The sequence below is a fragment of the Athene cunicularia genome (assembly GCF_003259725.1).
Source record: "Athene cunicularia isolate RWA chromosome 2 unlocalized genomic scaffold, athCun1 chr2_part1, whole genome shotgun sequence".
Lineage (NCBI taxonomy): Eukaryota > Metazoa > Chordata > Aves > Strigiformes > Strigidae > Athene > Athene cunicularia.
Window position 1 is genome coordinate 93,355,341 of NW_020799095.1, and position 25,706 is coordinate 93,381,046.

The 25,706-nt window shown below is 32.7% G+C and overlaps 1 protein-coding gene across 1 annotated transcript in view; it reads left to right on the forward strand.

The window, feature by feature from the left end:
• RTTN (rotatin) overlaps positions 1 to 25,706 on the forward strand; it is a 63,052-nt gene that overhangs the window by 16,056 nt on the left and 21,290 nt on the right. Inside the window, exons 13-24 of the mRNA XM_026843596.1 lie at positions 1,578 to 1,706; positions 4,698 to 4,805; positions 5,399 to 5,557; positions 6,896 to 6,967; positions 10,469 to 10,658; positions 12,915 to 12,997; positions 19,220 to 19,331; positions 20,065 to 20,263; positions 21,284 to 21,374; positions 21,939 to 22,092; positions 22,243 to 22,380; positions 23,317 to 23,528. Coding sequence (XP_026699397.1) covers positions 1,578 to 1,706; positions 4,698 to 4,805; positions 5,399 to 5,557; positions 6,896 to 6,967; positions 10,469 to 10,658; positions 12,915 to 12,997; positions 19,220 to 19,331; positions 20,065 to 20,263; positions 21,284 to 21,374; positions 21,939 to 22,092; positions 22,243 to 22,380; positions 23,317 to 23,528 — 1,647 coding nt within the window. The remainder of the gene's footprint in view (positions 1 to 1,577; positions 1,707 to 4,697; positions 4,806 to 5,398; positions 5,558 to 6,895; positions 6,968 to 10,468; positions 10,659 to 12,914; positions 12,998 to 19,219; positions 19,332 to 20,064; positions 20,264 to 21,283; positions 21,375 to 21,938; positions 22,093 to 22,242; positions 22,381 to 23,316; positions 23,529 to 25,706) is intronic.

Genomic DNA, 25,706 nt, shown 5'->3' on the forward strand with positions numbered 1-25,706 from the left:
GTATCTGTACTTAGGAAGATTGGTTGTATTGTGTATGTATTCATCCCCTGTTTAAGAGGTAATATAAAGTGACTGTACTTTAATGGAATGAAAGCAAAATGAAAAATATATATTTTTTGTAATAATTGAAACACTTAAGAGGAAAAATCCAAGATATTCTCCCACAGGCAGAATCCAAGTGTGAAAGGTGGTTTGGGGGAACAGTAACTCGTTAGGCAGGTTATTAACACAGAGAAAGCAGGAAAGAGATAAATCAAGATGTTATGGTTATTGGGAAGCCAAAATTTCATTCTTGTTTTCAGTGTTCTTATTTGTTTGTTAAGTTCATGGATGTGATAGACAACTAGTTTTTGCTCCTAAAATTACATCTTTTGAAGACTCCAGTCTTCTTAAAACTGTAGGAAAAGCTTAGATCTGCCTTTCTGTTTGTTGTTCACATATTCTGTAAGAAGTTCATTTACAAGTTTCCTTTTTAGTTTCAAATACTAAAATTTATTTGTTGCATTGATGAAGGCATGAAAAAGTTTTAAAGTAGTTTTAACTCATTTGTGATTCTGAATGATATGAATAGCAATCAGATAAGTGTCTGGAAAGTTTGTATGCAGATGATAATCAACTTTATGATAAAAGAAGATAGTGTTTTAGGGAAAGGTCTTAATTTGCCAAGATTTCTTCAGTAGAAATAAATATTTTAGAGTGATTTGGTTAGACTAATTCTGAGATTTGAAGTCAAAACTAAAAATGGCACCAAGATTATAGATGTCATGGAAAAGAAAGACAAAATCATAATGAATACAGAATGAAATCAACTAGCAATGCATAAGCTTTATGTGCTGACAAATTATGTAGTTTTACTTTGCCTAGATATGAAAGTGAATGTAGCTTTCTTTTTGGGGAGAGGGGAGGAAGTGGGTTTGAAGTAATTCCTATAGAGAAGAACACTGAAAGAAGGAACAACAGCAAAAATGGAGAGGTTCAAATCACTGTGTTTTGGGAAGAAAAATACATCTAGAAGTATAAGTATTAAGACTATAAGTTTAAAAAATATTTTTGTGCATGTTTTATGGAAAGCAGCATGTTTTTTATTTTAAGTTGTATGCTTAGATATTAGGTGAGAGAGTTTAATTTACGTTATGATCCAGTGACCTTTATTTCTGTTCATTAGAATTTGATAAATCCAATTTAAATCCCAATAAAAGATATAAATGACCCTTTTTCTTGAACATAAAGTTTTGAAAAGGAATTATATTTTTAATTCTAAACATAACATAAAAAACTAGGTACAATAAATGGACTATTTCAATCAAAAACAAATTTTCTGGTTTCTATTCAATATTATGCTTCTTATTAATCTTGACTGCATTTTTCAAGAAGCAAATAAAAACCCACTAATCTTCAGAAGCTTAAGCTTAGAGGAAATCATCACATGACCAAATAACTCATAAATAAAATTCAGCTAAAAATCTGCCATATTTTCATGAAATAAATTATAATGTAGTGGTGTATAAGATAGTTTGTACTCTACGGGTATATTGCTTACAGTAAACATACAGTGAACTTGTTAACCCCACTCCTAGGTCATCTCATCATTTTATGTTGAATGGGGAGGAAATGCAATGTCCTTCATGGGAAAAGGTGTTACGAAAAGCACAGTTCTTTGCTTGCTTCACTTATCTCATGAAATGATGGCTCAAGCCAAGGATACAGTAAGTGCATTACACTTGTCCTCTTATAATCTGTGAGGGCTACGCACAGATATATTTTAACTGCTAAAGGTAAATGGTATATTTTCATATGTGGTGGGGGAAGATGTCTTATATGGCAACAGATAGTAAAAATAAAAATAAAATCTGGTAATCTAGTATGTAATGTTAAATAAATTAATAGCATAGAGTACAGTATACAAGAAAGCTGAAGGTTCAGTTCTAGCCTTACAAAAATTATTCTGCAAACAATTCTGTGGATATGGAAAGGCTTTCTTTTGGAATAAGGTATAGTTTTCTTTTTAATAAAAAAGAGAAATCAGGATTTTTATGTAGGATGAATAAATGTAACAGTCTGTAACATTATTATTTCCTCAGCCTTGTACAGATAACAGGCTTTCTAACATACATTTACACGTATATGTGTGTATTCTTTCACGTGTATATATATATGTATATATGCATGAAAGAATATATACATACATGAAAGAATGATTGTATTATAAAAGGAGCTGTGTTACTTATTAACAAAATTCATCTTTGTGTTGAAGTGCGTGTTTTGAGCTAAGTTTTTGAGAATTTAGAAAAAAACAGCCTTCATCCTGAAGCAGTCAAAACAAATTCAACAATTTAGTGTAACCATTTTGGAAAATAAAAATCCTTTCTTATCAATATCTGTGACAGCCACAAAGGAAGAACTTTCAATGCGATCACGTACACCTGTAATCAGAAATAGCAGTATACCTGCTTCTCCAAATTCCAGAAGTCTATTTCTACAGTTGTGTACTCCTTCAAGATATTAAGTGCTGACAGAGTTTATTAAACTTGCAGAGGGACAGAGTATTAAGTACACTGCAGGAAGACTGCAGTCTCCAGATAGTTAGATCATATATGCATGGATGAAGGAGTGGACTTGAATTAATTACTTTTTAATTTTATATCAGTCTCATAGAATAATATGTATAGCAGCATAATAATAGTTGGCATTTTTTTGTGTTGATAAATCATACTCTTTGTACACAACAATATAACTGTTCTAGACTGTAGTTATAATTTATATTCTCAAATTTTAAATCCTGGCCGTTGTTTACAACCATGTGATTTAGTGTCAAATCTTATGGAAAGAGAAATGTAAAATTAGCCTCCTTCCTCTGTGCAAGCAGTGTTATATGAGAGTACACTGGATAACTGATTTTAAAAAAAAATTAATACTGACTTAAAATGCAGTGTCTAATGACTTGAAATTAAAACTAGTTAAAGTAAATTTTTTTGCTCACTAGCAGTGTTATGAACCATTATAGTTCTTTGTTATTAAAAGAACCACCTTGTTAAGTCAGATGTAAGATCCTTCCTTTATCTCAACCTGATGGTCAAAAGTAAGTTACAGATGTTTGTAGGAGTACATGAGAAATAGAGCATATACTTAGAGTGTACTAGAATTGCTGCAATGTTTATTTGCTATGGTAACAGTTCACTGGTCGTGCTTTGCACACATGCACAAATACAGGCTGGGCGATGAGTGGATTGAGAGCAGCAGCTCTGCGGAGGAGGACTTGGGGGTATTAGATGGAAAACTGACTATGAGCCAGCAATGTATGTTCTCAGCCCAGAAAGCCAACTGTGTCCTGGGCTGCAACAAGAGAAGTGTGGCCAGCAGGTCAAGGGAAGTGATTCTTCCCCTCTACCCTTCTCTTGTGAGACCCCACCTGGAGTACTGCGTCCAGCTCTGAGGCCCTGAGTATAAGAAAGACATGGGCCTGTTGCAGCAAGTCTGGAGGACGACCACAAAGATGATCAAGAGGCTGGAGCACCTCTTCTATGATGACAGGCTGAGAGTTGGAGTTGTTCAGTCTGGAGAAGGTTACAGGGACAGCTTATAGGGGCCTTTTAGTACTTAAAGGAGACCTACAGGAAAGCTGGGGAGGGACTCTATTAGGGAGTTATAGGGATAGGACAAGGGATAACAGTTTTAACAGTTTTAGATCAGATATAAGGAAGAAATTCTTCGCTGTGAGGGTGGTGAGACATGAACAGGCTGCCCAGAGACAAGTTCAAGGCCAGGTTGGATGGGTCTTTTAGCAACCTGATCTAGTGGAAGGTGTCCCTGCCCACGGCAGGGGGGTTGGAACTAGACGATCTTTAAGGTCCCTTTCAACCAAAACCATTCTGTAATTCTATGACCTGTGTTTTGTATTTAATTTTGTATTTTAATGCCCTCCCTCCCCAAAATCAAAGATTCTAGAATACTGAGCTTTTTGTAATTCATATTGTGTGTTTTGAGAAAATCCATGCAAAATATACTGCTCCAAATGAAACAACATTCATCTACTATGTAAAAATATACAGGACTGAGGTGGTCAGAACACGTAAAATTTCAGGTGTCACAGTTTTTTATGAACTTAATATGTTGTTTGTGCAGTGCCATGGTTAAACAGAGCATTTTGCAGGTGTACTTATTTTTTTTAACCCAAGCTGAAGAAATTAATTTGTAAAGTCAAGTATGGTTTCATGGAATCTGCAGCAATGTGTTAGTCTGTAAGACTTTATTTAATCATGTAGCAGGTGCAGGAAGAAAGAGAATTAATTGTGATCAAAGAAATGATTACATGTTCTTATTTAGTAGTTTTCTGTGCATGTATAAGATAAAGGAGAAAGCCAGGTGTTAATAATAAGCAAAAATAAAAATGTAAGGACTAAATTTTGAATGGAAGTAATTATTCTAGTTTTTAAGTGCAATATTTAATCTCTCTTTAGAACTGCTGTCCTAATTCTCTGAAGAATACAACACACATTTCGTTTTATTCAGTAGGTGAAGTCAGCATGTTAAATACATGTTTATAGAGGCAGAATTAAAATCTTTGTATTGCATTATTGGTGTTGTGTGCATTTAAAATGTGTTAGTATGTAATTGGTAACTTAGGCTGTTGGCAGACTGGCATGTCATTGAAAGACTTATAAAATAACTTCTTAATTTATTATCTGTTTTCTAATCAGGACTGGATATCTCTTTGGTCTTTGCCTTATGATAACAGTGAAGAACAAGTTCTTTCTCAGCTAGGTTTGGCATGGTTGGTTCCTTTATGGGTAGATAGAGACCCTGAGGTTAGTTAATACACTGTTAAGTTGATATTTTGACCCTTAAATATTTGTAAAATTTTTATTTGATTAATTTATTTAGTATTGAAACTAGTTTTTTACATTATTTAAAATGTTACTGAGGAAATGCTTAATGATAGTAACAGTAAAGTAGGGAGAATATTTTCATATAAACATCTGACAAATCCTTCCCTACATCTTCTTTCTTCTATGCTTTCACTCATGATCATGATTCATAGGCAGTTTTTATTGACATTGCTGTTACTTAGCTGCAAAGCAGAAATGTTAACATGTACTACAAATTTAGAGCAAGTATATTTGATGCAAATCTGTTAGATTATATGGGTTTGTGAAATGGAACTATTTTTAAGTGGTACAATGTGACGGATATGAAAACTATTAAAATACCTATTTTATTGTCATTTTTATGTACACGTAGTTGTGATTTGGAGTATAGGGCTAGAGAAATGTAAGAAAATAGGTTGTTACCTTTTTAAATTATTCCCTTTAAGCTGCAGATTCAGTTGATACAATTTAATATTTTAAAATTGCTAATTACTATAAGAAATACCACTTTGTGTTTTGTTTATATGTACCAGGTCAGATTTACAGCACTTGGAATAGGATCAGCTCTTACATCCCTTGAAATAGGATGTATTGCTTTAGCAGAAAGTTGCCAGAACATTTCAGGAGGGCTGTGGGGAACGGTAATAAACATCCTTCTGGACCAATCTGAATGTAGCATGGTACGCAGAGAGGTATGTTTCTTGTGTCCTTCTGACATCTTAGATTTTTTCATTAAGGAGAAAATATTTATTAAAATTTTCTATTCCATATATCTGTTTTCTGATGCTGCATAACACCTACTGCTTTGTAAGTTAAATTGTACTTAATTAAAAGAAATGTTTAGCTTCTTACTTAGAATTACTCAAGAAGCAACAAACATATGACTGCTGTAAAAGCAGAAATGATCTAAACAGTACAAGTGAATGCATAAAAACTCCTAAGGCTTACTCAGGTAGACAAATAGATTGCTAAAGCATAACAAATTAGCCCAGATTTTAATGGCTGTTTTGTTCCATTTATGAACACTTTAGACTATATACTCATCACCTGATTCGTAGTAAATATCTCTTCCTTGCAGACATGAAGTAATCTATTTTGTCTAGGCACTAAGGTTTATTTTTGAGATCTGAAAATTTGTACACTGGTAGGACAGCACATAGAACTATATGATACTATGTTTAAACTGTGTACATTTTTTTTGTAACTATCATCTGTAGTTGTAAGGTTTTTCCTGTTTTCCAATAACTAAGACAGAACAACTGTGACATAGTGGGTTAGTTTCTTCCCAGTTCTATTGCTCAACTAATTACATTTTGCAAAGCACTATTTTAAATTTATTTGTGCAAAATGCTTTTGAGAATGTTTGCTTCATTGTTTGATTTAGCTTCCAAATAATTTTAGTAGTCTCTTAAGAGTCAAATTATTGACAAAAGATTGATAAAATATATAAAAAAAATTACATGTGAAATGCATGTTATACAAATTAGAAAAACACACATGCCATGTATTTAGAAAGGAAAATATTTGGAACATATGTGTCTGTGTGTCCCTATGTGTCCCTTGTATTGTCCCAGTTATTTTATAATCATTAAAAAAAAAAATAAATGAGGACAACAGAGGAAAGGGTCATAAACAGTTATCTGTGTTTTCCTGCTCAGGGATTTTTTTCCAGGGATTTTGTTATGTAATGCTTATTCAACAGGATTGACTGTACTGGAACAGTGATGAAAGTATTTTATAAAAAAATAAATTTGTTCCCTAGTGATTTCTATTCCATCTCTTCCTTGACTTTTTTTTCTTACCAGCCTTCTCTTGTGCCATGCCTTAATGACATCTGTCATAGGTGAAGTTTGAGGACTGTTAGGTTTATCCTTCTATTTATTTTTTTCCAACATCAATGTGAAAATTCTTTGTGTTTCAACATACATCTAAAGCAATGGAATAATATGTAGGCTGTGCTGTTCAATCTGATATGGTTTTTTTGAACTGTGATGGCTAGATGACAGTATTGATGCTTTCATTTCTTTCAGGCTGCTTTTATTCTACAAAATCTCCTTGTGATTCCAATTCCTACAGAAGATGTGAAAGATTGTGTTTGGCAAGTGAGTGACTATTACATTTGATGAGAAAGGTCATAGTGTCACAGAGAGACGTTATTTGATATAAAAACTTATGTCAGTATACCTATAAAATATAAACTTAAAATTGCATGTCTAAGGTGACACTTTAGAAAGAGAAATATATGAATAGACAAACTTCTTTCAAACTTCCCACAAGCTCAATAAAAGAACCAAAGTTAGTTTGTATATATGTGGCATTTCATGAATGTAGGATAGTATCTTTGGGTTCCTAGGTTATGTGCTTACTTACATGGTATCATTAACATTTTAGGATATAAATTGGTCATTTATTGAACCTGCGCTTGGAATGTAACATGATTTGAGGGGTATGAGGAAGAGGAAATTCTGAGAATGTGAGGTTTATAAAATGTTTTGAAAGAAATATGTAAGTGATAAGAAAGAACCCTTTTGAAAGAAGGATGAAGCAGCTTGTTGCTTAACTCAATTTAAGTGCTTCTTAAAAACGTAACCCCTTGCTCAAAGCAGGGTGAACTAGAGAAGCTTGCTTGGGTCTGTGTCCAGTTTGGCTTGAGTATCTCCAAGGATGGAGACTCCACAACCTCTCTGGGCAACTTGTTCTGATGTTCGACTACACTCACGGGGAAAAAGTTTTTTCCAAAGTTTAAATAGGATTTCCTGTATTTCAATTTTTGCTCATTGCCTTTTGTCCTGTTGCTCGATACCAATGTGAAGAGTCTGTCTCCCTTTACTTTCTCTTACCAGATAGATATTTGTGCAAACTGATAAGATCCCCTGGAGACTTTTCCCATTCTGATCTTGAGTCAGTCATTTCCAGCAATCTGGTTTACTGTACACAAAGATTTTTGGATCTTAGTTCCCGATTTTTCAGATTTTTGAGGCCTCGATGCCTATTCTTTCTGTCCATCTTGTTCTTTTCAGTATGTGAGATCATACCTATATGAGAACAGTTTCTTTTCTTTTTTGAAGAAATTTGCAGATGCAACCATATCCTGTTTTATCTGTTCATTTCTGCAAAAGATCAAGCTAGTGCTAAAAGACATTCCTCCTGTTTTACTAGGATGTTATCTATGATTCAGCTGCACGCAAAATAAATTATACTATTTCTTGCAGAGCTGCATTTTATAGCATATCTTATCTTTCCTTTACATCTGATCATAAAGGAAGATGTTCAAGTACTCTTATGAATCTGGCCTTTGTTTCAGTCTTATTGCTTACTACTTATATTTTATCAATATAAATACTAATTTAATTTCATAATAGCAGGGGATTTACAAGGGGCAGTCATTTTTACTTGTCAATATAAATTCTATTAAAAGTTGCTTTCTAGTCTTTTTTAAACATTTCAACAACTATAGTGAGGTGACAAAATTTGAATCCAGTCGCAGAATTCTGGATGAATTCCAGTGCAATTAATAGAAGCTTTGAGGCAATGTGATTCTTATTAAGAAGTGCAATTTAATGGAAATTGCTCATCACTTAATAAGTGTTCATGCTGAAAGATTATATCAAACAACACTTTATGGTAACTGGTAAATTAAAACTGTTGAAAATACAAACAACAATTTAAATTGTAAGATACTACCAGGATCAAATTCTGTATTTCAGAGTTACTTTTTTTCCCTTGCACTGAGTAAAATGTTTTTTTTTTTTTTCCTTCAGTGCAAGCAAATTCAAAGGAGAGCTGTGAAGTGAGTCTGAGTGAATAGTAGGAATAGTGTACCATAGCCAAGTAGAACATGATCACTTTAGCCCTTAGGCAAACAGGGCTGGACATGGAAAGGCTGTAAATAGAGTTTGTAGACCAGTATTTCCATAAGAATATCTATAGTGTTGCTGTTACCTAGTTAATCTGCTTTATAATAATTACTTTTTCTATGTTACTTCAAAAAGTGGCATAGGAAATTTTTGTCGTGAGTAAAGTCAACCTGTGTAAAGTATTCTAAGACTGTAACATACTGTGTTGTGTGAAGATTGCTGAAGTCATAGCAGTTTCTTTAGGGTAACTCTTTCAGGGCCCCCGTTGTGCAATAAAGTATCTGGCATAATTTTTTAAACTGGCAAAGACAGTTCTAGATGGTAAAATTTTGACTAAATTTTAAAAAATTTCCGAAGTATTCATTTGTCATAGTTGATAAAGTCTATGTATATTTACAGTTTTATAATTCATTGTGAACAGTTTACATGAAAAACTACATTCTTTTTCAAACTGTTTGACTCGCCTGATGCTCCATTAATTGGTATTAAAAGGCAAACAGTGAAAATAATCGGTTTCTATATTACAGAAACCAAAATGAACGAGCAGTAACAATCTAAAGCTCTGGTTATAACATCCTGCAACACAGCATAGTTTTACTGCTTCTACTTGATCTGGTTTTGTTTTGTTTTCTTGGGAAGTAAGCTTGTATTCAGTGTAAGTGGAGGGGTTGGGGAACATCTAGAGTCTCTTGAGGACAAATAGTGTTTTTCGAATTATTTATTTGCAGTTGATGTACCTCTGCTCTCTCCTGACTGCCAAAAAAAGATTCTGATTAGCACTGATGAATTTTCTTTCCATAATTTTAACTAGTTTCTTTTTGAAGTACTGCAGGATGCCTCCTAAAACTGCCTTATAGAGTGTACTTGGTTTGAATTTTTCTCAGTCTCAGTTCTTTTGCCAATTAACACTTCTAATTTTTATGGTCAGCCTAAAACAGGTTATGTTATAGCTTAATAAAACTTCTATTCTGTTACTATAGAAAACACTGGAGAAATACTATAACAAAGATAGTCAAATCAAACTGATTATTTGAAATAAGGCTGAAATCTTTCTTTTCAGGTGTAAATCCACTGCTCTGTAAAGTTTTCACTGAAGTCAGTGTTTAAAAAGAAATTACTGAAAACGATTCTGTAAAGAGAATTTCTTTGGTTTTATGTCTTGTTTTCTAAACAAATCTTTCATCATAGTAGGTTGACATGGCTAGATATAGTATAATGGCAGTATACTTAAGAACAGGATGACCTTTTCAGGATATCTACTCATCTTAGTATGAGTATGCTGTTTTTCTAAAGAAAACTTCTGCATTAGTTGGTATCTGTAAGTAGAATTAAGTGAGAAATTAAAATTGTAAAGTCTCCTGATACATATACTGTCTTTAAAACTTTAGTTTTATTTATTTATTTATTTATTCATTCATTCATTCTCTGGACCTAAGTTCTACTTCCATTTTGATAAATCGCTACAGTATTTGTAAAATATTATAATTTAGCTCAACTTTAATAAAGTCTACATTTGATTTTATTAGTTACAGCATGTAAACCAGCTATGTGGACGGACAGACACACAGACAGACAGACACACAGACAGACAGACACACAGACAGACAGACACACAGACACACAGACAGACAGACACACAGACAGACAGACACACAGACAGAATATTAGGCTTAATGTGGAGTTTTCCATCAGTTTATGTGAAACATTTTTTTAAAGAAATCATGTTTGTGAATTTCATGTCTTCAGGGTCCCTGTGTACATGATGAAGAATCTGGCCTCTCTCAAACAGGAAAACCTGCACTTAAGGCCCTTTTATATCACTGCCAATTCTATGAACATGTGAATCAGATGGTGAAACACTGTTACTTAGGATGTTACATGTTTGATTTGAATTCTTCCAAAGACAACCTCATCATAGAAAAAGGTGGTATAACTGGTATGTGGTGTTATATTTTTGTCATATTTTAAACCTACTTAAATAACTTCTAGTTTTGAGTAACTTGTCTCAAATAATTCATACTAAAAATGGAACTGAAAAAATATTTAAACAATTAGCTTAAATATGTTAAGTCAAAATATTAGTCAGAGAATTTAAGAAGTAGATAAGTCACTAGTTTAACATATCAGGAAAAGCTTCGAGTTGTTATTTACATTTTGTAAACTGTACAAAACATTTTGTTTTGTAACAAAAAGTTACAAACAGAAAAGATGTAATGAGTTCTGCAGTACATTTTCTTGCAATATATTGGGGTAAAATACTTTTTGCAGTTGCGACTTGGAAAGACCGGTACAATGAAAGTTTAGGAAAAAAGTATATGAACTGTTTCTAAGACTCCTGCTTCTGTTTCCTCATGTGTTCAAAGATACATAAGTAGGGATGGGCTCTAATCTGGTGAAGTTAGCTGCATTCTAAGATATTCAGATATAATTTAATTCATAGACTGATCAAATTTAATACTCAGATTGGTTTGATTTATTTGTCTAACTTGTATACTCTTGGAGTATCTCAGATCTAAATTTTATATTGACTAATCATTTTCTGAACAATATTTCTGTGCTGCATTGTGGGAACCCATGTTCTTGTCCAAATCAAACGTCCATTATAATCTTAAGTTTAGAAAGCTAGGAAATTCTTCAGAAAGCTCAATGATTAAAAACTGTGCAAGGGAGGTAAAATTAATACGTTCATTCTTTGTCCCTTTTTGTGCCTAATTTTCTGTATTTTCATCTTCCAAGGCTACAGATTTAAACAGTTCTTGTAGGTCTGCTTCTGTCAAACTTATGTTACAGAAGCATAAACAGAAGAGGAATGTTATTTCTGCTACCAAGTTATGACATTGACAGACCAAAGAAAGGAAATATTCTTGCTTAACTAACTGAGTTATCAGAGAAGTACCTCAGCAGTATACATAATTCCAGCCATAAAAATTTCTTCTGTGGCTTCTTTATTTATCTATAAGTGGTTTTGTTTTTTTTTTTTTCACTTTAACACATTTCACCCCTCCCATGGTCCTCTTATTTGTGCCTCTTGGTAGTTCTGTTAGCTGATGCAATATCATATCTAAGAGCAACTCAAACTCCAGGATAGTAGAACTTTCCAGTGAGAAGTTGAGATACTTTATATCAAATCATTGAAAAGCAAAGCCAAAAAAATGGTTTTCCAGGAGCTTTGAAATAAGGAGGAAGAATCATCTATGATATTTCAAGAACAAGAAACAAAATTTTTGTTTACTTAAAAAAAGGAGGACCGGACAATGTTTCTTCCATCTCTAAAATTATAGTGCTTGAAAGGCTTGTAAGTCCTTCATTCATATGTTCAGAATTGAGGGGTTTTATTTATAATGACCTGTTTCTGCTTTTTACTAGGTCCTTTGTCATCTCTTAATAGAAGACCTTGCTTTGGTTTATCTTCCTAAAAGAATTTTGTTGTTTTTTTCCCCAATGTATTTTCCTCACATTTTTCAGGAGTATTAAAAAAACCCCACGAAGTCATCCACAAAGTTATGTTAAAAATAAAATTAGTTATCTCAATTTAGTGATTAGCTAAGATATGTATAGGACTTCTACCTCTGTGTGTTTTGCACTCAGAATTTGTGTAAGCTAGTGCTTTATTCTTTATTGTTTTCTAAATATATAAAAGCTTTCAAGCCTGTTATTGACAGGTTTGTCCTATAAAATTTTTCACACTTTTTATTCTGAAATAGACTCACAAAGCAATTCTTCCTTCATTATAACTATGAATATGGGTTCGCTTGACATTTTTTTTCTTAAAATGTGAATTTGAAGTTTTTTGAAGATGAAGACATCTGTTCCTTACGTTTGTGCTGAGACCCTGGTATCTTGAATACTTTTGTACTATTACATTTCAAATAAAACTAAACCTGAACTATGTCAAATGACTAAAGGCTATGCAACTGCAGTTTGAGCTAAGTGTGGCTTTTTCCAGGCTATTTTAAGTTGTGCTGAAAACTGTATTTTATTTAATTTCTGTTTATTCAATGGATTTGCTGGATAAGAATTCATATGTGCAATGTGTGAAAACTTATGTTCTGAGTTCTTCAGAAGGATAACTAGTTGGCTACTTTTCACTGAAACAGTCTTCGAAAAGGTTAGTTTGCTCTCTGCTGGTCTTGTAGTAATAAAAAATAAATTAATTTTTATTCAAATTTGATTTTTATTTTTTTTCCTACAGATTTTGATGATTCTCTTAATTTTTGGAATGCTCCATCCAGTCAAAGCCAATCTTCACATTCTCAGTCAACATCTGAAACTATGGTAACTTGCAGAGTAGTCTATTTATTTTAAATATAAAGTTGTTCATTAAATGGTTTGAGGAAAATTAGCACTCATAATAAAAAATCCCCAACAAAACAAAACTCAAAATAAACTGAAATTAAACAGAAAATTAAAAAGCTGAAACTAAACTGAAATTTACTGTGAAGTAGCTTTAATATGCAGAAGAAAACAATTATGGTTATTTACCCAAGCAAAAATAAATAAAATAGCTTACCTTGACTAGCTAAATGCATAAGGCAGTGCTGTATTCTGTAGCTTCTCACAGCAAGACATATTCTCTAGAGATTACTTTGTAATTGGCTTTATTGACAAAATGCAGTCATCTTCATCTATAGTTGTCACTTCTGCTGCTTTTATCCAAACTGTCCTTTCAGAGTGAACCTATATTTACACTACACAGCTACAGAACTGGATCAATCAAAACCACAAAAGTACACTGGGTTAAAATTATATTCTCTGTCATAATAAACTCTGGCTTCTGAAAATGCTTTTATAAAATATAAAAGTGGCACAAGTGTTTGCAAGACCCAAAATAGATATGAAAGATACAAGAAAGCAGGTGGCTGCTTGAAAAATTTGTTTCTGGCTAGGATGAAGGGCTGTAAACATATGCTGTCTTTCAAGATGGCAATTGCAAAGGAAGAGAAATTGAAATATATTCTTCCAGTTCCAGAGTATTTGCAATATCAGATCAGGCTGTGGAAGAAGCTTTTATAACACTCATTAGTTACCTGATAAAAATAATTTATTTTAAAGGACTGCATCATAATGCCAATAAAACTCTGATTTGTTGCACTGAAGTCTATTTTTATAATTTTATATTTCCTTCAAAGATTTTTTGATTATGAATAACCGTCTAATTTTATTGACTAAAATTGTTATGCCCAGTTTTGCTGTGAATCATGATAAAAATAAAAATAATAGAAAAAACAGTATTGAAATTTTGTCTCAAAATACTTCACAACTATAATTTTTCCTTACTGTTTTGACTCTCTATTATAAATATTTTGCTGTCTATTACTGTTACTGTTATCTGGAATATTTTTTATAATTGAGGGAAAAGTATACTCTAGTGTTAAGCTAAAGTTTCTTCTTTTTTAATGAATTTGTTTTTCATTTATCTAAAACAAAACCAAACCTCCAAAAATCCTTTAGGGTTATTTTAAACACAAATATTCAAATTTGAATAATTGAAACTAAAATAATTGAAATTGCATGTAAATCAGGAAGTAGATGCTACCATGGATACTGTTAAAAAAAAAATTAGTTAAGAATTTCAAGTTGCTTAAAAGCAGTTGTTTCTATATTGCTTTTTACTGAGTAAATCGAGTGTCACTTATTGAAATAAAACTTGAACAAAATTTATCTTATTTCATGTTACTTGAGGGAAAAGTTAAATTTCAGCAATTCTTAACAGGGTTGAGTGTCTATTCTACTTAAAATTGTGCCTGAGTATTCACGAAGAATTGAAGAGTTCTTTACATGAAATTACTTCAGTAGATTAAAAAAATAAGAGGAATAAATAATTTGGAATCTACCAGATAAAATTAATGTATTTTTATGTGTAAAGTAGCATAATAGTTTAACATAAAAGCATAACTCTACAATTTCATTTAACAAATGGATAACTAATTATTTAAAGTGAAAAGCACAGAGTAATACTAAAATACTCATATGTCTTCCAGATGTTGTAGACTTCATATTTGCTAAGATTATGCTCTTACAGCTAATGTAAGAACTTTATTTCAAGGGTTTTTTTGTTTTGTTCTCCTTTTTCCCCTGATATGTATGAAGATGTCACACAAAATCTTTGGTTGTCATTCATATAAGTTAATTTAATTTCTGTTTGTCTTTCATGGGCCTTTTTAGCAGCTGTAAACTTGTTTCGTTAAGTTTCTTACCTTCAGAAAAAAACCCAAAACTGTGCTGACATGACAGATGCTAAATTTCTAAGTTTGAAGGAAAGATGCAGAGGTCTAATGTTCCAATGCCAGTATTAGGAGAAGAAAGATAGAGGAAGGGAACTGAGGCTAAGTACAAAGTGAGGGCAGTTAATGACCATTAAGTGTTTATCTAGTAAATTTTGGAAATAATTTTAAAAGCTCAAACTTGTCCTGAAATCAGGCATTTGCAAATTATTCCTATATAACTTGAAATTTTATGTTCATACAGTTTGGCCCAAAGCTTTCCATTTTGACATATGAATAAAAGAAATACATTTTTGAAGTCATTACCAAAAGTTAATGAAAGTTTGTCGAAGTTTTATATGTTGATAGTACCAGGAATATGTAGTTATTCCAAGCCCACTAGATGGCATGCTTTGCCTATCACAGATGAAAGAGTCTGCAGGTCTTACTGAAGGGAAAGATTTTTTTTTCTGTGTGGTACAGATTTGATGACAACAGCCTCAAATAATTGAGTGTTACTAGCTATAAAACTAAGTAGAATTGTTTCTGCCAGAAGCTCTTCTCTGCTACTTTAATTTTATTTACTTTTTTAATAAAAGTTCTTCAAAATATGTCTATATACATTCATTTTATGAATGTCAGTCTAGGAAACTGAAACTGCTTTTTTGTTCAGTAAGCCCCATCCTGAAGATCTTTGCAGAAGGTGACGTCTTTTTACTGAAATATGTCAATTTCTTTTCTGTGAAGAGAAAAGCTCTGATGATTTTTATTATTTTTGGAAACAGTTCTGACAAATAGAAAAAGACATTATTAGTTTTCTCTGTTTTCAGATTTAATGTAATCAATACTTGTAGCTATCTGATATCAAATGATGATTTCACACAGGGTTCCTATGACCTTAAGTGAAAATAAAATCTAAATTACTTTTTGGCTTCATCTTTTTTTCCTCATTCCCACATTTTTCCCCAAATTTGCAGAAAATAAAATTGAGAAAATTAAAAACCAAGTATATTAATAACAACTCTTTCTAGTTTTACTTTAGTCTATAAATAGTATGTCAGAGGTCTTGCAGAATACATAAGGACAATTTTGCTCATTTTATAGAATAAAGAATAGAGATGTGGGAATGAAATCAATGATTCAAGGTCACCTAAAAGACAGTAGCAGAGCTGGATTGTCTGTACTCTGTTAACTCATATGCATTGTATTTCATGTCTTTAAGATCTCAGTGGATTACAGATTTTTGTCAAATTTATCTTTTTTTTTTTTTTTTCTGTAAACTGGAATGCAGATACTGCACGAAGTCCAATTCTGAGAGAATTAAAATCTTTGTCTTTTAATAGAATTCTTAGTTTAAACATTAACTCAGGTTATCATTGCACAGGACAAATCCTTATTCTTATTTTAACCAATATGTTTGCTTTGTGTTATGTATGACAGAACACCAATCAGCATAGAGATACCAACTAGCTTCAAACTGCAGAAATACACGATGGCTGTTCTGTGCCCAGGACAGCTTAGCAAAATGATCACTTATTTAAAAACTTGAGCTAAAAATGGTGCAAGTTAAAGATCTACAGACATTGACCAGATAGCTTTAAGTCATGGCCATTCTTTCCCGTGAAATCTTGCTATTTTATAAAAATGCGTGCTTTATTTTCTGGAACCATGGTTACCCGAGTGCTATATAGTTAAGTGATTTAAACCTTTGAAAAGAGAACTGAATAGAATTAATCACTGCAAGCCTATTAAAGCAATGCCATAGGGATTTTTATACTAGAGGTTAAGAAAAGACATTTTATTCATATCTAGTAGATAAACGGCAAAACCCTCACATTTCTCCTGTGTTTCCACTCAAGACAATTTTTGTATTCTTTTGTATTAGTTCTAACCTGCAATTGTCATCTCCCACCCCCTGCCACAACCTTTTCTTTTCTCCAATTAAACTCCCTTCCAAAGTCTGTTTCACTGTTAAGCAACAGAATGCTTCATTGCTCCTAGAAAGAATATGGTGGCAATGCTAGGTACAATGTCCCAGACTCCTAGATCATATTTACCAAAGGTCATTTATAAAAGTGGTAATATCTTTTCTTTCCTGGAAGGCAGAATACTGTGGAAACAACTTTTTGTTTACTGTAGGTTTTCTGTTAAGATAGCAATAAATTTCTGGTTTTAACCCATGTCCCACTGTGAAGGAATTAGCAATAAATGTTCTGTCAGTGAAGGAAGCTGATATTTTTCTAACTAGGTAAAGCATTTATTTATTTATTTATTTAACCTATTTTAGGAACTTGTTTTCATTTCTTTACTCAAAGTGTTTAGACAGTTGTAGAAGATGGAGAAAGAATTGTTGTGCAATGTAGGTGATACTAACATGTGAAAGCTTGTATAGTTCATAATAATCTTTAAGATAAATCCCAGTATAGTAATAATTCCTTTTAGGGCTTTACTTGTTGCAGAACCATATGGACTGTTAGAAGGTGCATTTGGGGTTTGTACATTTTAAGAAAGAGTTATGTTTCTTGTCACTTAATAGAATGCTTGGAATTGAAGTATAATGCTGAATAAATGCAGAATTTACCATGTGTCAAGATGGATTGATTTAATATCAATAATGGGTTTTAATAATTATTTCAATCAGCAAGCTTGAAACTAAATAGGTTATTCCAATTGGCAGATATGTTTTTTATCTGGATAATCTAAACAGAACTTGCATTTCATTTGGTCGCTACAATTTGGTACTGCATTTTGCTAACGAGAAAATAATTTAGCCAGGCTTGTCCTAGTATTTATGTGAATCCTGGATTGTAGATACACACATCAAATGTTAGAGTAGTTTGTTTTCTGTGTTACAGTAATCTGGCTTTTCTTGAGGAACAACTGAGCATACTTTAGGAGAAAGATTCAAGACTGTAGGATGGACAGTAGTGGGAGAACATATGAAAATAGGGAAGAGAAGGGAGTTACATCATGGAGATGGCAGCCTTTAGCTCATACAGGGACAGAGGTCTGAAGTAAAGATGTGCTGATAAAAGCCTAACGATATTTTGAAGTGATGGGGGCGGGAGGTGGGGTTAAACTTTCTAGGAGATGTGAAAGTACTAAGTAGAGAGTTCTTGTACCTCAGAATGCTGCTGGGTAGATCAAAGCCAAAGCTGGAAAGCAGTGACCTAATGGCAAGGATACAATAGCTAAGAAGCGAGTAATCTGTGATTTCCTTACCTTCACCCTTTTCGAAAATTAAGTCACTTTTGACTTTTCCTTTAGATAACAAAATATTTCAACTGATATTCTAATAAAACTTTAAAAAGAAAACCTTTGAAGTATTTCACTCTTCCTTAGAAAGTTCACTGTGAAGAAAAGTCTAATAACATCCTCCTTCAAGCTGAGACTGTGTTGGGGTTTCATTGGATTCCCTAGCATACTGTATTCATTATATTTTCTTCAGGAGTGTCACTATACAGTGTATATGATACGAATTATCCAAAAAACAGGAGTGAAAAAGTGACCTGATATGGGAGATACTTATTCTATACTCTGAAACGGGTCCCAGGTCTTTTCATGTCACAAAAGCATATTATTAAGCTGGAGACTCTAGATCTTCTGATCTCATGCTTGTGGTTTTATACACAGTAGCAAGAGCATTAAGAACTTTTGATAGCATGCAAAATTAATAATATGATAATGTAGAATGGGTGGGAGGAGCATGGCAGTATGACAGTAAAATTATCTACTGTCATGTAAATATCTCATATCTTCACTATGAAATGAATACATACAGGGATCACACGACTAAGGTTAAGAGAAGTATCCAGAGTTGGAAAGACTCTGCAACATCAACTTTGTCTGATGACTAATATGCTTGTGATATTTTAATCTGAATGTGTCCTGGTACAAATGGACAAGCACTGATGTTCTTAGCAGAGCAAAAAGACCATGAAAAATTTGGGTTTAAATGCTTCAGTAATGCCTTTATCTTTGTCCAAACATAGAATGAGTCAATTATACAGATGAAAAAGAGGGATGAAGATGAGGAATTTCCAGTAAAATGGGCATTGATCAGTTTTTAACTGAAATGTTTCAGGCTGTTCGTATTGCACATCTTTGAATAGTTTAAATTATTGAATGTTTATAAAATAAATATATATACACACACATATTGTGAACAAGATTTAATCAAATTTGCTGGTTTTGGTGGATTGTTTCCCCCTGCCCCCCCACCCCCCGAAAAAAATCTAAATAGAAGTCTGGTCTATAAAAGCTAGAATCAACTGATTTCCTTATGGCTTTCTAGGTTCTGTCTGCATCGCCATCACTGGGGAGTGTTACCGAGCTTCGGGCAACAGTCCCAACAAATTCAACCAGTTTTATTCCTGAAACTGTAGTTGATCGGCTTACAGCACAAGGTAAGTCAAAGTTTGAGTTTGTGAACATAATGATGAATATGATGTATGAGTTTGCCCATATTCCAGTATTTGTACATGTATATAAAGCTTGCATATTGCTGGAACAGTCATCATTGCTGCTTCAAGTGGTTGTTTTAGAAGACAAACATGAAACACTTCCTTTAAAATAAAATAAAGTGAAATACATTTGACAGAAGTAAGTAAAAATGGTTGATACGCTTGAAATGTAACTCAAGACTTAGGTTCTATTCTGGGCATTCAGTCACCCTTTCAAAACAATCAATTTTGTTAAAGTTGTCATCTACGTGCATGTACACACATACGCACGCAGAGATGTATATATAATTCTCTTTATATGTAGAAAGATAAAAATGTATACAATGTAAAAAAAATATATTAAATTATGTATGTAGAGAGCACTGTGTAGAAATATAAAATATTTCTCTGTTATGGAAAGAAGTAAAAATATATATTTTTCCAGATTCACTGTTTAACAATTATTAGTGCCTTGTAGAAATAACATTTATATCAGAGCTATTTTAAATTATGCTTTTCCTGTATCTGATTTCCTGGGGGTTATTTTGTTTGTTTTTTTCTTGTTCCGGAATACACTGTTTTAAATGTAGAGGTAACTTGGATATTTTATGAAAAACAAAACAAAACAATTTGGTTTATGTAACTGCGTTAATCTGTTGTGGGTTGTTTTTTGTTGTTGTTTTTAAACACGTTCTAGGTCAAAGTGATACAACCACAACAGAATCTCCAAGTCAGCATGATTCTCCCATGTCTGCTGCACTGTCTAAACAGCGTGCAGTAGTCACACCTGCCCTTTTGTCAGCTGTTTGCAGCCTTCTGCACAACCTGCTGGTTGTCATACCAAAAGATACTGGAATTGCTCTTCAACAAGCACATTTGCTAACAGCTCTCAGCAGGTATGAGATCAATGACTGCTGAACCAAGGTGTAGCAAACAAGGTGAAAAGTTTGAAATGAGCTCTACCAGTGTTTCTTACCAAAATGATTAAATACATTGATCACTTCTTGCTTCTGATGTGTTGAAAAATATCTTTTTAAAAAAATACAATCCACAAAAGAAAAAAATTTGGATTATTTCTTTTTTTCACAGAAAAAGTAGTCACTGGTGGTTCCATTTATGGTGTCTGTCTTCTACAGGACTACTGTGTTGCTCTGGTAATGTTTTAGGTTTTTGATAGGTGGCCATTTAGTCATCTTTTTGGAGGGGTAATTTTTAAATTTTTTATTTTCCTTAGTAGAGCAGTACAAGATATAGTCAGGTATTCAGAATAGCAGATCAGTTCATTTTATAATTTTCTTCTTTGAATTGTGTGCAGTATTTTGAAGATGAGCCAAGGGCTGTCACAGTAAAAGAGAGTAAATAATGCTTGCCAGATTTGTGAAAGTATTGAATAATAGACCTAGTGATTTGTTTCTTTTTTTAAAGAAGGAACCACTTCAAAATAGTTTCCAGATTGTATTCCATGTTTCCACTTGCATCGTAACAAATTCTTTCATCTGTAGAAAGTGTTTGGAAGTCCTGAAGTGAAGCATGAAAATTAATTCATTTTTTTTGTAAGCTTTTCAAGAGCTTTTCTCTTCATACTGCAATTAATGAAAAACCCACCCTTGTTTGAATACAGTTTATATTATTACAGAGCTGTTTATTCTTCTACAGGAAAGAAAATGAGCAATCAAATATAAACAAACAATTTTTACCAGTGCACTAACAGCCATTGGAATTTATGTTTGTCTAACTATTTTGAAAGAACTTCATGCTACTTACAGTTACACTAGACTTACTGCTAAACCCCACTATGTTAAGGAAGAGCTTCATAATTTATTTTTATTCTGCTTATTTAAAATTTCCTCGTTTATGGAATGTTGAATTTGTAGAATATTTAATTATTTATTTCTAACCAATTTATTTTATTTTAGTCTTGTAAGTGCTGATCTGCTTGAGAGATGTATCTTGGAACTGAAAGCTCCATTTGGTCATCCATGTCATATAGAACACGTAAAAGCTCAGGTTAGAGAAGCATTTATTACATTCTAATTTTTTTGAATTATGAAATGAATTATGGTTGCATAATATAGTCCAGACACACTACTATAGTCTACATTCATGTGAATTCCTGTGCTTTTGACAAGGTACAAGAGAAAATAAACCATGTTATATTCAACACAGAACAATTAATTTCTGTATTGGACCTATACATAGAACCATCAAACTGAAAACCAGTTGTGGTTTAAAAGTACAAATTGAGTTTAACAGTTACAGAAGTCATGTAATAGAATTTTTTTGTATGGTATTGAAGTACGAGCCAGATGCAGTTACTGACACATTCCATGCTTATTTTTCATCTTCTTCTTTTCATTTATTATCATTATTATCATCATCTACTTTTCATCTTCTACAGTAAAAATTAGGATAACAATTTTTAATTTATATCCCATTATTTCTTTTAAGTGGTGTATATTAATTCAAAATGTTATGAATCAGTTGATGTAATATAAGTATTTAAATAAGAAAAAAATGTGAAAGGTGCAAATATATGACTTTATTTCATACCTTTTAAAAAATATTTAACAGGTGTTATTACTACTTCAATACCTGTCATCTATGTCCCAGCTTCTGAAAACATGTTTATTGGTGGACTCTCAGCTTGTAATCCAGGATGATCTGTTGAAACCTCTCTTGGGAAATAGCTTCACGATTCTCGCCATTCGTTCCAAAGATGGGTTAGGTAATGAAGTCCTTTGTTTCCAGTATAGCCAGACAGAGGCAGCTCTTCATTTACATACCACCTTCATTTAAATTGGCAGTTGTTGTCAGGCTTAGCTATTCAGGTTTGTGCACATGTGTAAATTGTTTGACTTTTTTTCTGTATCTGCAGATACTGAGATAACATCTGTACTTCATGAAACCTGGGTAGACTTTTTCAACCTTCTAGCTACATTATTGTGGAAGAGTGGCCAAATATCTTTTCCATCTGTGACAGAAGCCCTTGCAAATCATTGTACAGCAATAATTGGTAATAACTATTTCTGGATGGGTTTTAACCTAGCAACTAATAAAATAAACAAGCAGAAAAGAGGGGCATTCTTGTTTAGATGCTATTAAGTAATTAGCAATGGCATATCCAGAATGAAACCCAAATGTGTCCAGAGGTTGACTGACTTCCTTTCTTAACTGAATTTTTATAACTCTTTGTTGTATTGTTGGACTAACTTTTGAACTGTCAGGTAAGTTCACAAGTTTTGTTTGCATATATGGGTTTGTGATTCTAGTAAACCTTTACGGCACCTGTGAGTAGAGCCTGAAATGATGCGTTAGCACTTCATTTTTTTTCCTTTTATGGGTTTTTTTAATATCATAAATAAAAAGATAGCAACGTTTTGAGGGGAAGTTGAGAGATGTATGAATTCAAGATTATTATACAGGGTTTTGTTTGTTTCTTTTTAAATTATTCCTTCATTAGTTGCTTGCCTAGTCAGGGCTCTAGGTCACCAAGATTGTCTGACATGTTTCAATACTGAATTAAGAGTGTAGTCCATTCAAGCTTGTGATTTCAGCCAGGTACATGTTAAGTCATCTAGTGAATCCAAATCCAATTGCCCGTAAAGCAGCTGATGAGTACTGTTGGTATGATAACATAAACTGTTGAATAAAGTGAGGAGAGTTCAGAAAATTGTTGAACAAATGAGCAGTGTAGCAAATGGAAGTTGCTTTTCTGTTTTACAGTCAAATTAATATGGGCCAATTACTTCATTCAGACCTATAAAACTCAAACTTTTCTTTCTTAGATTTTTAAAGACATCAAATGCATAGAATTTGTAGTATTCCTTGTGCAGTGCACAGATATAACTGCTTCTTGGCTCACACACCTTGATAAGTCTGAGTTCTGAAGCACTTAAGCTTTATTCAGAATGAAATATAAAAAATTTTATGTTTTTGTTTTATCTTGCAGATAACATTTGTGACTGTATTCACCTCTCAACCAAATTTCCTGCTTTATATATGGCTAGTTTACAGTTCCTCTCTGTCCTTTTGAATGAGGAAGGAAGAAGACAGCTCCAAGACAAACAGAATATATGTCAGAATCCAACTATTAGCTTTCTTCTGGATCATGTTGAAGGATGCCAGGCATCAGTAACTCAACTTACTGCATCAATTATTCAGGTATTTAAAATTTGTCCATGTGATTGCAGGGAATATTTTTGCATTTTTGAATTTTGTTAAAAAAATACTGTAGCTACCTAATGAAAAATCATTTCCAGTTATGAACCAAGACCTATTTAATTTGAGGTGTCTATTGCACTCGTTTCTGAAGTTCGTATTCAGCTGGAACAGTTGCAAAGAAGCAACTTCTAGGAAGTACCTTGCAAGGCAATTATGCTGCAACAGCATGGTATGAAATCTTATTTGGAGAAGATGATACGTAGATAGAATATGTTTGGCCAAATACTGATAACACTTTTTTTTTCTGCTTTTCAAAACTTGTAATGAGATTTTTAAGGTTCAAGACATATTAATCCCATTTGTAAATGGCAGCATTGTTGTTCTTAACAGCTGCCTTTGTAAAAACTGTGAACCAAAAAGAATCATTAAACCTTCTAGTTCATTCCCTGATAGTGTAAGATAAGTGTGGTTGTATTTAAGGAACATATGTTAATGTATTTTCCAAGCTAATTTGGAATTGGTCAGGTAGCCTATTTTCACTAATTCTTTTAGGAACTTATTGACTGACATATATACTGGTGACAAGATGGGCTTTTTTTCTAGATATTATGACTGTTCTGTCTTGCTTAATTTATACTTTTATATAGTGTCCTAGATGATTCTTTTATCTCCTTTATATTTACATACTTTTTTCTTTACAGACTGTTAAAATATCTTCCATTATTTAGTAATAAGAAGTGTTATATGTGAAATGTGTGTCTAATTTATTTTCCCTCAAAAATTGGTTCTTATATCTATATACAGGTTGTCCTTTTTACTATGTGCAGTTTGTCACTGTAACAATAATAGTGATCTATGATTAGAAGTGTCGTGTTTGTCTGAAAGACACATTTCATATAATGTAGCTCATGATTTATGATGTTCTGAAGTCAGTGCTTGTAATTATTTTTCTGTAAGAATCATGTAATTTAATGCATAGAGATTTCCTGTGAGGACATGATTTTCAGAGAGTTCGAAAGCAAAACAGGGGCACTTAATTGAAATCCCATCATTTGCTAAATATTGTGTTAGGTTTTTGTATATAATGCTTATGTATATGCCTAAAACTGAAATCCTTGGCTCTGGAAGAAAACAATGCTGTTACATGAAAGTATGTCAAAGACATGTGCTGTAAATCACAGTGCTTTATTTTTGCATAGGTATACATAGTTGCTCACCAATCTTTGCTTTGCCATGAAAAAGTGGTGACTCTTATGGTGACAGGAGAAAAAGTATACAGTGAAGAATTAACTGCAGCCAGGGCAATGCAAGTCCATCGGACATATGTCATAGTTTGAGTATTGTAAGAGATACCATCTTTTAACTTGCTCTTAAACTGTTCAGAGCTGTAAATGGACATTGCATTTTGTTCATAAAAGAGCTCAGAAGATAATCTGTGCTGTCTGGGGCTTTATAAAAAGTGAAAGGGATATAGCTGCTATGATACCCAAAAAAGGATAACAGAATTAGGAAAGAAACAGCTTGCTTTTTAGAGTGAAGTACATAGATTTATTTACTTCCCTTCCCTCCCCCCCCCCAAACTAATTCACATTAACTAAATAAATTAAATTCACATTAATTTGAGAAGAAACCACCACCTAAGAGTACAGAAAAATAGTTAATTTACTTAGAACATTATTATGTTGCTCTCAACTTTGAGATTTCACTTGGGATCTAATAAAACTGGTTGTAGTCTAAATGAGAATTTTTTTCTGTTAGCTATAAATGCAGAACCCAGTCCATGCTTTGGTGCTTTAATGTGGTGTCAGTTGTCCTTTATCAATGAGGTGGGATTTTTTTCAAGTTATTACCTTACTAGTCTTCATCCCTTGACCTTTTCAGTCCTAGTTACACTGTACACTTCAATAAATGATAACCCTAGAGCATACGTTGATATTTTATTGCATATTAAAATTGGAAAAAAAATTGTTTTGTAATTACTAGCTAGAGAACTAAAGCCAATAAAAGATGATGTACATAGAATTGTAAAATCAATGAGGTTCTATGGCTCATGAGATGTCTGCCTGAAGTATTGTTTTTCTTAAAATGCTGTATGTTTTTCTTTAACTATGGTCCAGCAACAGTTTTTATTTTACTATATTATACTAATTATAATGCATACTATTTTCCATTATATTG